We start from the raw sequence: 14,758 nt of genomic DNA on the forward strand, positions 1-14,758 counted from the left end.
TACAGCTAGCTGTAAAGCAGTTAAGAGCTGAAATCCTGGCTGACCTTTTCATCTCCCTAATCCGAGAGCAGTGGCCAACCAAGGATTCAACCTGGAACATTCCTGGTCTATATGGCATAATACTGCACAAAGTGGTGCATTAACCCAGAGTCATCAGGGCAGCCCTCAGAAATTCCTATTATTACCCCATAGTCTATTCAACAATGGAAAGGACATGTAGACAAATTAAAGAAATTGAGCCAAAACAATGGGTGACTTTAATTATCCAGAGATAGACTGGAGTGAAATTAATGTAGGTGGCAAAGAAGGGGAAAGTTTCTATAATGTATCCAGAATTGCTTTCTAGATCAGTATGTTTTTAAGTCCAACAAGGAAGGGGGCAGTAGTGGATCTTGTTCTTGAAATGAACAAGTATGTACGATAAGGGTATGGTAGTATCTAGGAAAAAAACAACCATAATGTAATTTGGTTCAATATAAAAATTGAACAGTAAAGGAAATACTCAAAGATAAAGTTCTTTACTGGAAAAAAGTCAATTTCAATTACATTGAACGGGAATTATTCCAGATAAATTGATATATTATCAGATAAGCAGTGAACAAAAAATGAAAGACTTTTGAACAGATGATTATGGTAAAAATTAGACATATTCCCACAAGAAGTAACGGGGTGCAGCAAAAACTGGAGTTCTTTGGATAAGTAGAAAAATTAAAATTAAAATGAGACTTAAGAGGCATATGACAAATCTAGACCGAATAACCCAAAAGAAAATCAAGTGGAGGATACAAAATGCAGAGCAAGAACAATTAGAAAACCTGAGAAAGTATGAAGAAACACTGACAGCTAACAAAGGGAAGTAAGTAGTGAAGGATTCTATAAAATAGTTAAAGAGTAGGGCAAATTAGAGATGGAAAAATAAATCATTACGAATGAAGGATTGGTGGCAATACTAATTAAATGTTTTGCCTCAGTTTTTACTGAAGAGTTTAAATATTGGAAATGATCGAGAGTGAGGTGGAGCAATAAGGAAGTAGTACTGTACAAGATGATGGAGCTCAAAGTGGAAAATGCATCAGACCCTGATGACGTGCATCCTAGAATGCCAAGGGAAGTCGGGAAGGAAGTAGAGATTCCGACTACAAATCTTTGAAACAACTTTGAATATAAAAGTTGTGCCAGAGGACCGGAGAGTTGTCAATGTTTCATTGAAGGGAGAAAGGAGAAGATAAAAGGTGTAACTATAGACCAGTCAGCCTAATATTGATAGGGGTAAGGTTCTGGAAGGCATACTATGGAATAAAATTAATACCCATTTACAAATTAAAGAGACCCATTTTTGGAATGCAATGGGTGTTGCCCAATAGAAATCGCTGACTAGCCACAGGCATGGTAATGGGACACCATTTTAGCCACATGCACTAATTTTGGTAGACAATATAGGTACATCATATGTATATTTACATAACATACCTACCACCATTCAGTACAAAACTTTGTAGTCCTTTTCTCACACAAAAGTTTGGAATTCTGGCATGAATATATCAGACAGAGCACATCTTGGTACAACTCCTAGGTTTTTGTCCAGCAATTGCCAGCAGTCCTTTGACTCCATTAGAGTGATTGTGCGAGTCAACATTCTCAACAATGATATGCACCATGCCCACCCCTGCTCTCCATCCAGAACGCAGATGGATGCTGGTTGCCTTTTGACATGATGTCCTCTTTTGGATCTGCTCATTATTGGTTTGACTTGCTTTCTTCCGGCTTGTAGCAGTTATTCTGATTGGTCGAGCTGCCCACGATAACAGCTCCCCTCTCCATACAATGTTGCTGGTGCTTCCAGGGTGCTGAAGTCTGGCATTTGCACCTGTGTTACATATCATTTTAGTAGATAACTAGTAAGCAGAAATCAAGGGAGCAAAGCACACACGATGCTCAAAAAACACTCGCACACTCTGCTTTTCGTCTTACCATTCTACTAACAAACGCACAAAAAGGTTAAAGTAGACTTGCATACACCATGCGAATATGAGTAATGAGATCACATTCACAACAGTTTCTAATATTCACTTTTCATTCACTAATCAAAAATGCAATTAGCCACATTTGGATTCCCAATTAGCCAGTGGCTAACGTATTGGACAACAGCAGTATCGATGGATTTTTTTAAAAAGTATTTGATAAGTGGCACAGAGGCAGCTTGTTAATGCTAAGGCACATGCTACTAAAGGAAATATGGATTGTAATTTGGCTCAAGGCCATAAAACAATCATGGTAAATGGATGTTTTTTGGACTGGAGGGATGTAAACAGTGGCGTTTCCTTTTCCTCCTCTTCTCCCCCCATCCTAAGAGTCAGTGTTTGTGACCACTCCTTTTTTTTCTTTTTCTTCTTTCTTTTTCTCGCTCTCTCTCCCCACCCTCAGGAGTTCACTTTCAGATAAGTCCTGCAAATACATCCATAGCGGAAGCCAAATTTTCATCACAATTTAGAGGATGCACTCACCAAAAATTGTGATAACTTGTGGCCTTGGTTTGAAAGACAGGCAAACATAAAATTAGGCCTGAGGGGATTGCCAGATCAATCGTGGCTGTTGAGGCCTCTGAAACCATAATCTAAGAGGCCTGAAGGCATGGGCAGGAAGTTGTGTGTCTGTCTGCAGCACTTCTATGTTTTAGAGTAGTTCAGTTTGTATTATGACAACTAGAGTTTCTATTCAGAAATCCACTCAAGTCCTGAGATACTTTTGAAGGACCTTGGGGAGTTTCCCAATGTTCAAAACGTTGTAGTCATGACTAGAACAGTAGGCTGGGTGAGAGTCCCACCATTGCATTTAGACAATAGCAAAAAAGAACTTGCATTTATATAACGGCTTTCATGTCCTCAGTTCGACCCAAAGCACTTCCCAACCAATGAATTACTTTTGAAATGTAGTCATTGTTACGTTAGCAAACATGACAGCCAGTTTGCGCACAGCAAGGTCCCATAAGCAGCAATGAGATTAATAACCAGTTAAATCTCTTTTGGTGGTAGTTGAAGAATGAATGATGGCCATGACACTTGTGCTCCAGAACTAGCCACGCCTCTAGCCAAGCTGTTCCAGTACAGCTACAACACTGGCATCTACCCGACAATGTGGAAAACTGCCCAGGTATGTCCTGTCTACAAAAAGCAGAACAAATCCAATCCGGCCAATTACCGCCCCATCAGTCTACACTCAATCATCAGCAAAGTGATGGAAGGTGTCATCGACAGTGCTATCAAGCAGCACTTACACACCAATAACCTGCTCACCGATGCTCAGTTTGGGTTCTGCCAGGACCACTTGGCTCCAGACCTCATTACAGCCTTGGTCCAAACATGGACAAAAGAGCTGAATTCCAGAGGTGAGGTGAGAGTGACTGCCCTTGACGTCAAGGCAGCATTTGACCGAGTGTGGCACCAAGGAACCCTAGTAAAATTGAAGTCAATGGGAATCGGGGAAAACTCTCCAGTGGCTGGAGTCATACCTCGCACAAAGGAAGATGGTAGTGGTTGTTGGTTGCCAATCATCTCAGCCCCAGGACATTGCTGCAGGAGTTCTCAAGGCAGTGTCCTAGGCCCAACCATCTTCAGCTGCTTCATCAATGACCTTCCCTCCATCATACGGTCAGAAATGGGGATGTTCGCTGATGATTGCACAGTGTTCAGTTCCATTTGCTTCCCCTCAGATAATGAAGCAGTGCAAGCCCGCATGCAGCAAGACCTGGACAAATCCAGGCTTGGGCTGATAAGTGGCAAGTAACATTCGCACCAGGCAAGTGCCAGGCAATGACCATCTCCAACAAGAGAGAGTTAACCACTTCCCCTTGACATTCAACGACATTACCATCGCCGAATCCCCCCCACCATCAACATCCTGGGGGTCACCATTGACCAGAAACTTAACTGGACCAGCCATATAAATACTGTGGCTACAAGAGCAGGTCAGAGGCTGGGTATTCTGCGGCGCGTGACTCACCTCCTGACTCCCCAAAGCCTTTCCACCATCTACAAGGCACAAGTCAGGAGTGTGATGGTATACTCTCCACTTGCTTGGATGAGTGCAGCTCCAACAACACTCAAGAAGCTCGACACCATCCAGGACAAAGCAGCCCGCTTGATTGGCATCCCATTCAACACCCTAAACATTCACTCCTTTCACCACCGGCGCACTGTGGCTGCAGTGTGTACCATCCACAGGATGCACTGCAGCAGCTTGCCAAGGCTTCTTCGACAGCATCTCCGCAACCCGCGACCTCTACCACCTAGAAGGACATGGGCAGCAGGCACATGGGAACAACACCACCTGCACGTTCCCCTCCAAGTCACTCAACATCCCGACTTGGAAATATATCGCCGTTCCTTCGTCATGGCTGGGTCAAAAAAATTTTTTAAAAATTCGTTCATGGGATGTGGGCGTCGCTGGCGAGGCCGGCATTTATTGCCCATCCCTAAAAAAAAAATCCTGGAACTCCCTTCCTAACAGCACTGTGAGAGAACCTTCACCGCGGTTGAAGGCAACGGCTCACCACCACCTTCTCGAGGGCAATTAGGAATGGGCAATAAATGCCGGCCTCGCCAGCGACGCCCACGTCCCATGAACGAATTTTTAAAAAAAAACCCCGCCTTGCTGTTCTTCGAATAGTGCCATGGGATCTTTTACATCCACCTAAGCACAGGAAACGGGAACTTCAGTTTAATCCCTCTTCCAAAAAATGGCACCTCTGACAATGCCACACAATGTTACATTTAAGTGTCAGCCTAGGTTGTGCGCTCAAGTCTTGGAGTGGGACTTAAGGCCATGACCACCTGACTCAGAGACAAGAGGGCTACCCCTAAGCCAAGCTGACACTTAATGCAGGTATACAATAAGAGGATAGTCATGTGCCTAATGTTATTTGGTCAAAAACTTAATGAAGGGCATCTGAAAAAAATGAATGGCCTTATTTGATGCATGAAAGATATCCTCATTTGTCAAATAAGGAAATTCTAATTATCATGAGATCATCTTTACAGTTCTACATCTATCAAGTTTTGTTATAATTTCTGTGAAGTTTGTGCCTAAGTTAACAGCTTTCACAAGTAATAAACAAGATTAGGGAATCATGACCCGCTTGATTCCATATTTATCCTATAAATTCAATGTTATATTTTGATCATTGCCAACTATATCTGAACAAATGTAAAGAAACTGTGTCAGAAGCATTATCTTTTTAAACTTAAAGTAGTGGAATAAAGCTTTTGGTTTTGTTTTCTCAATTTAAAGTCTGAAGCACTATTTCAGTGCAGCTCAACTGCATCTATTTTAAGTTGCAACATTTAGTTAATATGTTTTACTGTTTTCAATGTGAAAACCATTTCAAAAACATTGATTGAACTATGTTTAGGTGTGGCTTCATTAACTTTGAGTGCAAAACGCCCCTTAAAGAAAACTGCTTCTAGTGTTAGTGTTTAGATGTAAATATTCACCTTTCAGCCGATTAGGCCCTAAGCTCTGGAATTCCTTCCCTTAACCTCTGTTCCCACCTGTGTCTCCTCCTATAAGTCCTACTTTAAAACCTACCTCTTAAACCAAGTTTTTAGTCACCCCTCCTAATATCTCCTTCTTTGGCTAGGTGTCAGTTTTCATCTGATTGCATTCCTGTGAAGTGACTTGAGGTATTTTACTATGTTAAAGTTGCTGTTGTTACTACGGTAAAGTTACTGTTACAGATTGCTTCATCACCAAAATCAGACACTGGGTAAACTAGCAGTTAGGATGCAGGTTCAAAGATTAAAAGCATTTGTGGGAGTTTTAGGAAGAGTAACCAGCCGCATAGTTATTAATAGGGTTTATAGATATATTGGAGGGTAAAACAATAACTATAAATTAAAGTCTAGGAGGGGTGTTGAAATGGTATGAAGAGAAAAGTAATTTTGTTCACCATGGGGCCTCCTGTTTAGTAACTTAGGTTATTGGCCTGTTTTCCATGTGACAGTAGAAATGACAGTGCAGACACAACCGCGGTGGTCAGAAAAACCACAGCTGAGAACAGCTCACTGATGCAATGTGGTCACATTTTCTGCGAAATTTCCAAAGTGCACAGGAAATTCATCAAACCAGTTTGAGAGTGGGTGGGACCTAGAAGCTAAAACTGTTGAGATATTTTTTCCTTCAGATGTTAGAAGATACACAAAAATATTATGGTGTGCCTTTTGTTTCTGATGGCAGCATTCTTCTTTAAAAGGAACTAGATTAAATACATTTAAATGCATGTATTGCAGGTAACTTGTTAAATTATAGCCTAAATATACAAATCTAGTTCAATGAAACAGATGAGTAGGCAGATAGAGGTGTGCATTAATCAGCACATGATTTTCCATTTACTGCACGTAGGAAAACTAGTATAAAGGCATAAATTTTCAGATTATCTGCTTGCAACACTGCTAAATGTCTGAAAAGGAACGAGTCATGTGGAAGAAAATGTAGATGGTGAGGCTGTGGAAAAGTAATATACATGTTTTACTGCTTTGTTTTACATACAATTAGTATTCTAGTTTTAAGCTGTTCAGTTCACAAAAAAGCTACTTGATGGCTGCTTAGTTTGAGGCTTGGTAAGTTAAGGATCGTGTATTTAATTAAACGCAGTAATCGTAAACTAAATTACAGTGACTAAAATTAGTGGTTAATTGTGGTGGAGATGTATTGCGAAATGACCTCCAGCATTTTTAGTTTATGATGATGAGGAAATTGCTCATTGTATTTTGCTATTTTAAGCTGTGCTTGATGGTGATACAGAAGACCAGAGAAATGATGCTTAAAACGATGTACATTTCCTTTACAACGTAGCTTTAGGCCTGTCTTTTACCCAAGTTATGCATTTATTGTCTCAACATGGTGTTGAGACCTAATTGCTTTGATATTCCCTCCACTTGAAGCCTAATTTTAAAAAGCTCTCTTTTTTTTTCCCCTTTTTAATGATTCAGATCACCCAGTAAACCATTGACGAGAAAGATGATGAGCGGGATGGACTGGGAATCGGTAAGCAGAAATTCACTGTCAGATGACCGACTTGAAACACAAAGTCTGCCTTCACGTTCTCCACCTGGAACCCCAAATCAGTGAGTAACAAATGCAAACTTTTATTCCAGGGGCAGGATAATAATGGGAGATTTTAATAGCACCATTCGTATTGCAAATATTTTCTGTTTCTTTGATTATCTACCTCCATTTGTGTAGTGTTTCTCACTATGTCTTGTGCACTCTGCCTCATCCCAACTAAAGCGCTTCTTCGGAACATAGTTTTAAAAAGACAAGATGTCGATTTTTGTGGGGGAATAAAACTGCAACCACGTTATCTCATCTGCACTCAAGAACTTTTTATAGTAAATAATGTAAAATTAGAGTTTTCCTGTTGCATTTGTGAGACTAGTCACTGCAGCACTTTCACCGCCAATCCATTTTGACAACATTAATCCTTTCGGTTGAAAACATCAGCCGCTTGACTTTATTCCTGGTGAAAGTGAAATATCTAGCACAAATCATTATGTATGCCACAGCATATATTGATTGTGCTTAGTTGAGTAATTTTAATTTTCAGTACATTCTAGTACCCAATGTGTGCAAATGCATGAAAGTATTGTTGGCATTGTACAGCTGTGTAGGAACGTGGATACTGTCGCATGAATAGACTTCATTGATTTCATTTTCATTTGTGGTCTTTGATTGATATCAGCTATCAACAGCAAGATTTTAAAGTAAAAGCTTAATTGTCATTGTTTATAGGACAGATGCGGCAAATGTGTTGTACCATGACTTAATCAGCCATTGATTGCATGACTGTAAATTATCCCTCATCAGTTATTCATAGAATCATAGAAGTTACAACATGGAAACAGGCCCTTCGGCCCAACATGTCCATGTCGCCCAGTTTATACCACTAAGCTAGTCCCAATTGCCTGCACTTGGCCCATATCCCTCGATACCCATCTTCCCCATGTAACTGTCCAAATGCTTTTTAAAAGACAAAATTGTACCCGCCTCTACTACTGCCTCTGGCAGCTCGTTCCAGACACTCACCACCCTTTGAGTGAAAAAATTGCCCCTCTGGATCCTTTTGTATCTCTCCCCTCTCACCTTAAATCTGTGCCCCCTCGTTATAGACTCCCCTACCTTTGGGAAAAGATTTTGACTATCGACCTTATCGATGCCCCTCATTATTTTATAGACTTCTATAAGATCACCCCTTAACCTCCTACTCTCCAGGGAATAAAGTCCCAGTCTGTCTAACCTCTCCCTGTAAGTCAAACCATCAAGTCCCGGTAGCATCCTAGTAAATCTTTTCTGCACTCTTTCTAGTTTAATAATATCCTTTCTATAATAGGGTGACCAGAACTGTACACAGTACTCCAAGTGTGGCCTCACCAATGCCCTGTACAACTTCAACAAGACATCCCAACTCCTGCATTCAATGTTCTGACCAATGAAACCAAGCATGCTGAATGCCTTCTTCACCACCCTATCCACCTGTGACTCCACTTTCAAGGAGCTATGAATCTGTACTCCTAGATCTCTTTGTTCTATAACTCTCCCCAACGCCCTACCATTAACGGAGTAGGTCCTGGCCCGATTCGATCTACCAAAATGCATCACCGCACATTTATCTAAATTAAACTCCATCTGCCATTCATCGGCCCACTGGCCCAATTTATCAAGATCCCGTTGCAATCCTAGATAACCTTCTTCACTGTCCACAATGCCACCAATCTTGGTGTCATCTGCAAACTTACTAACCATGCCTCCTAAATTCTCATCCAAATCATTAATATAAATAACAAATAACAGCGGACCCAGCACCGATCCCTGAGGCACACCGCTGGACACAGGCATCCAGTTTGAAAAACAACCCTCGACAACCACCCTCTGTCTTCTGTCGTCAAGCCAATTTTGTATCCAATTGGCTACCTCACCTTGGATCCCATGAGATTTAACCTTATGTAACAACCTACCATGCGGTACCTTGTCAAAAGAGAATTCCATTATCTCAGCCAGAGCCATTTGGAAAGAAATTGCTTGAGATATATACGTATATATACACGTATAAGAGTGCGAGAGACATCACGGAACAAGTACTTGTGGCATTCTCTTGTGCATTCCAGCAGCCAAGCTGGTTCAATAACTAATATGAAGGGGCAAGTGGGAACAGGTCATTTGTATGCCCTTATTGTTGAAGACTATGAAAATAACCTACAAATCATGGAGTGGAGAAAGGAGACGTTAAATGCCCCAATATGAGGTTTATAGTATCAAAGAACAGCCAAGTTATTGTATCATTTGGCTCCTGTTTGCCTGTAAGGCTAGCACAGTTCATATGACTTTTTGGAAGCACCTAATTGGTAAATTTCTGGAAGTTGGAGCTATCCGATCCAGATTCAAACTACTTTCTCACTACCATAAAGCCCACCAACGGTGAAAGTGAAGTCAGCTTAACTACAGTGCTGACCATACAAAGCCATACTACTTTTAATCCTTCATTGATTCTCTTTTGCTGACCTTTTTTAAATATACAGGTAGTGCAATGATTTTACTCTCACCCATGTGGTGCCTACTTCAATAATTGTTTTCAATAAATAAACTGTGACTGGAATGCTTGTGGCAACCATGTTTTTTTGGCTGTTGCTCAAGTTCTCAAACCAACCACACTATAAATAGGGCACTTTTACCAACAGTGGAGTCAAACCTTAAATGTACAGGGTCTGGAATGCACTCCCATGGCGGGTGGTGGGGGCAGATTCAGTCGTGGCTTTCAAAGGGGAATTGGATAAGTACTTGAAAGGAAAAAAATTGCAGGGCTACGGGGATAGAACGGGGGAATGGGACTAGCTGGATTGCTCTTCCATAGAGCTGGCACAGACTCGATGGGCCGAATGACCGCCTTCCATGCTGTAACCTTTCTATGATTCTATGACTGCATCTGAAAGTAACTTTGCAGTATGTAAATCAGGTGTGGCAGTGTATCCCAGATAGTGTCCCATTTGTTTGTGACTAATTTTAGTATTAAGCAGTTAAATTATTTAACTTGCCACTTTCATAGTATTACACTTCTGTACTGAGTAAGCTAATGTCATTGTAATGTTGATGGGCAGACAGATTAAATATCTATAATGCCTGATGACAGTACATAAAATACTCATTTTTCAGGAGTATTTATATTTTATAAAAGCATTACAGTAAACAGTAGGTAAATTTATACTTGGCTCACCTAAACAATTTCTGATCTGTTGTGAAGAATTCCTGCTCCGTATAATTCTCCCTTTTTTTAAAGCTTTGCATCTTAGGTTTAGCTAACAGAGTCAAATTTCATCCAAAGGACATTGCAATTTAGAATCATAGAATGGTTACAGCACTGAAGGAGGTCTTTTGGCCCATCAAGCCTGTGCTGGCTTTTTGTAAGAGCGATCCAGTTAGTCTCTTTCCCCGTAGCCGTGCAAATTTTTTCCCTTCAAGTATTTATCCAATTCCTTTTGAAAGCCACGATTGAACCTGCTTCCACCACCCTTTCAGGCGTGGAATTCCAGATCATAACCCTTGCTGCGTAAAGTTTTTCCTCATGTCGCCTTTGGTTCTTTTGCCAATCATCTTAAATCTGTGTCCTGTTTCTCGACTCTTCTGCCAAAGTTTCTCTTAATTTACTTTAAATCCTTCATGATTTTGTACACGTCTATCAAATCTCCTCTCAACCTTCTCTGCTCTAAGGAGAACAGCCGCAGCTTCTCCAGTCTATCCACGTAACTGAAGTCCCTCATCCCAGGAGCCATTCTAGTAAATCTTGTCTGCACCCTCTCTAAAGCTTTCACATCCTTCCTAAAGTGCGGTGCCCGGAATTGGACACAGTACTCTAGTTGTGGCCAAAATGGTGTTTTATAAAAGTTCGACATAACGTCCATGCTTTTGTACTGTGTGCCTCTGTTTGTAAAGCCCAGGATCCCGTGTTTTTTTTAACCGCTTTCTCAACCTGTCCTGCCACCTTCAAAGATTTGTGCACATATACACCAAGGTCTCTCTGTTCCTGCACCCACTCTAGAATTGTACCATTTGGTTTATATTGCCTCTCCTCGTTCATCCTGCCAAAATATATCAATCCGCACTTCTCAGCGTTAAATTTCATCTGCCATATGTCCGTCCATTCCACCAGCCTGTCTTATGTCCCCTTGCCTTTTACTATCCTCCTCACTACATTTGCAAGTTTTGTGTCATCTGCAAATTTTGAAATTGTGCCGTGTACACCCAAGTTCAAGTCAACAAAAAAAAGCAGTGCTCCTAGAACCGACCCCTGGGGAACACCACTGTATACCTTCCTCCAGTCCGCAAAACAACCATTCACCACTACTCTCTATTTCTGTCACTTAGCCAATTTCGTATCCATGCTGCCACTGCCCATTTTGTTCCATGGACTTCAATTTTGCTGACAAGCCTATAATGTGGCATTTTATCAAACGTTTTTTGAAAGTCCATATACACCACATCAACCGCATCGCCCTCATCAACACTCTCTGATATCTCATCAAAAAACTCAAACAAGTTAGTTAAACACAATTTGCATTTAACAAATCCGTGCTGACTTTCCTTTATTAATCCATACTTGTCCAAAAGACTGTTAATTTTGTCCCGGATTATCGTTTCTAAAAGTTTCCCCACCACCAACGTTAAACTGACTGGCTTGTAGTTGCTGGGTTTATCCTTACACCCTTTTTTGAACAAGGGTGCAACATTTGCAGTTCTCCTGTCCTCTGGCACCACCCCTATATCTAAGGAGGATTGGAAGATTATGGTCAACACCTCTGCAATTTTTACCCTTACTTCCCTCAGCAGCCGAGGATGCATCCCATCCGAACCGAGTGACTTATCTACTTTAAGTAAAGCCAGCCTTTCTAGTAATTTCTCTTTATCAATTTTTAGGCCATCCAATATCTCAACCACCTCCTCTTACTGAGACTTGGGCATCATCATCTTCCTTGGTAAAGACAGATGCAAAGTACTCATTTAGTACCTCAGCCATGCCCTCTGCCTCCATGCGTACATCTCCTTTTTGGTCCCTAATCGGCCCCACCCTTCCCCTTACTACCCGTTTACAATTTATATGCCTATAGAAGACTTTTGGATTCCCTTTTATGTTAGCCGCCAGTCTATTCTATTAGTCTCTCTTTGCCCCTCTTATTTCCTTTTTCACTTCTCTGTACTTTCTATATTCACCCTGGTTCTCATTTGTATTATCAACTTGACATCTGTCCTATGCCCCCTTTTTCTGCTTCATCTTACACTCTATCTCTTTCGTCATCCAGGGAGCTCTGGCTTTGGTTGCCCTACCTTTCCCCCTTGTGGGGTTGTACCTAGACTATACCCAAACCATCTCCACTTTAAAGGCCACCCATTGTTTGATTACAGTTTTGTCTGCCAATCTTTGATTCCAGTTTACCCGGGCCAGATCCGTTCTCAACACACTGAAATTGTCCCTTCTCCAAATAAGTATTTTTACTCTGGATTGCTCTTTGTCCTTTTCCATAACTAATCTAAACCTTATGATACTATGATCACCGTTCCCTAAATGTTTCCCCACTGACACTTGCTCCACTTGACCCACCTCATTCCCCGGAACCAGATCCAGCAATGCCTCTTTCCTCGTTGGCCTGGAAACATACTGATCAAGAAAGTTCTCCTAACTGCACTTCAGAAATTCCTCCCCCTCTTTACCCTTTACTCTATTACTATTCCAGTCTATATTAGGAGAGTTGAAGTCTGATTTTTATACGTGTAAACTATAGTTCTTGTGTGCTGGTTTCCATTCAGATTGTGCCATAACACTTTATTTACTGTAAATTGAAATTATGATCAAAAGGCTTTTTTGCCAAGCTGTTGAAATTTTCTGGATTCTTTTTGTAATTTCTTTAAACTGGTTGGGAAATATTTATTATGCAACAGTCACGCCTCTAGATATTTTTAGGGCATCACTAAAAGCTATTTCTTTTACATTGTGAAAGCGTAACTTAACACAGGAAAGTATATGATAAGGAGATCATATGATATGAAGCCAGAATCTTCTAGGTAAAAAGAAAGAAAGGACTTGCATTTATATAGCACCTATCACGATCTCAGGACCTCCCAAAGCTTTTTACAGCCAATGAAGTACTTTTGAAGTGTAGTCATTGTTGTAATGTAGGAAATGTAGCAGCCAATTTGTGCACAGCAAGTTCCCACAAACAGCAATGTGATAATGACCAGAAATCTGTTTGTGACGTTGGTTGATGGAAAAACGTACCTTTTTGATCAAGCTTTTAGTCACCCCTCCCAATACCTCGTGCTTTGGCTCGTGTTCAGTTTTGGTCTGATTACGCTCCTGTGATGCGCCTTGGGAAATTTCCTACATTAAAGGTGTTATATAAATGAAAGTTGTTGTTGTTGACTGCTTAGCCTATTTTATGAACTTCTATATATTGGTTTGATGTGTTTTTGTACGTCAATGTTGCTTGAATTATTCCTACAAATGGCCACATTAATTTTATTACTGCTGTGGCCCATCCTCAGTGGATAATTGAAACACTTGAATCAAGAATTCACAGTTGTGATTATGGAGTGATGTTGCTTTTCTTTCTTTCTTGTGGTCTTTCTTTCACTCTTCACTTTCCCTCGCTGCCCCTCTCCTTGTTTTTCTCTCTTCATCCACTTTCTCTCGCTTTCGCTCCCCCCCCTGCCCAGCCCCCCCGTTTGCTGCAGGCCTTGGATACCTGCCACAGCAGTAGCATGGCCAGCAACCTTTGGGATTAGTCCCAAATTTACTTTTTTAAATACCACCTTAACCTATACCTATGCAATTGATTGGGCTGCATTAGATTGCAGAAGTCTAAGAAACACCCCACCACCATCACCACACACATACTATGGCAATGCTAACATCTGAAACAAATGGGCATTCTCAAGACCCATTGTATATGACAGGAAATAGATGTGTAGATAACAGGAAATAGATTCTGTGACACATCCAATTTTTTGAGTCTAATTTGTATATGCCTGCTCATGTTGAGGTAGGTGTATTCTATATCTCCTGTCACTTCTCAAGGAGAATCCCTGAAGTGGAGGGTGCCAGTAGTATAGATCCAGAAGAAGTTCCAGCCCACAGAGAGGCAGCATAACTCCAGCCAAAAATCCTGTACTCACTCGGTTTGCATCTGTAACAACCACTTGGATAAGGTGCTGGAGGGATGCTGGCATCCATCAAACCAGTGAGATCCAGTGCCTTGAGATGGGGGAGAAAATGAGTTAAATCCTTAACTGATTTTCATTTCCCCTCTCTTCCCCCTCATCCTGACCCTCCCCTGCTCCCACCACCTCTGTTCTGCCTAAATAAAAATTGCTTTTGGATGGGTGTTGGAACCAGTGGTAATTGCTTCAGGTTCAGGAAATACGTTTCTTTTGCAGTGCTTTAGATTCCTGTGTTTTGGACTTTGTTGGCTGAGATCCATATCCCTTAAAACATAGCTTTGTTAATAATGGGAGACCTAGCTGTCCTTGAACTCTTACAGAAGACAACTTTGATATTAACTGATCCAGTGGAAACCAACAAAGTGGTCTGGTTAGTGGAAATATTGCTGATGTCTAGCTATGTGATCAGTCTCTTTTTGAGATGTAGCACTACACCTCAAAACCAAGGCAGACAAATTTGGAGACCAGTTTTTCATGAATTCTATGTGAGTTTGTAGCTACA

At 41.1% G+C, this 14,758-nt stretch overlaps 1 protein-coding gene across 2 annotated transcripts in view; it reads left to right on the forward strand.

Annotated features, from left to right (window-relative positions):
• Positions 1–14,758, forward strand: part of ptpn4a (protein tyrosine phosphatase non-receptor type 4a) — a 240,491-nt gene that overhangs the window by 154,692 nt on the left and 71,041 nt on the right. For both annotated transcript variants that reach the window (XM_067987103.1, XM_067987104.1), the window contains one exon: positions 6,987–7,121. In XM_067987103.1, the coding sequence (XP_067843204.1) occupies positions 6,987–7,121 (135 nt within the window). The remainder of the gene's footprint in view (positions 1–6,986; positions 7,122–14,758) is intronic.

Source organism: Heptranchias perlo, chromosome 7 (genome assembly GCF_035084215.1).
Source record: "Heptranchias perlo isolate sHepPer1 chromosome 7, sHepPer1.hap1, whole genome shotgun sequence".
In the NCBI taxonomy this organism is placed as follows: domain Eukaryota; kingdom Metazoa; phylum Chordata; class Chondrichthyes; order Hexanchiformes; family Hexanchidae; genus Heptranchias; species Heptranchias perlo.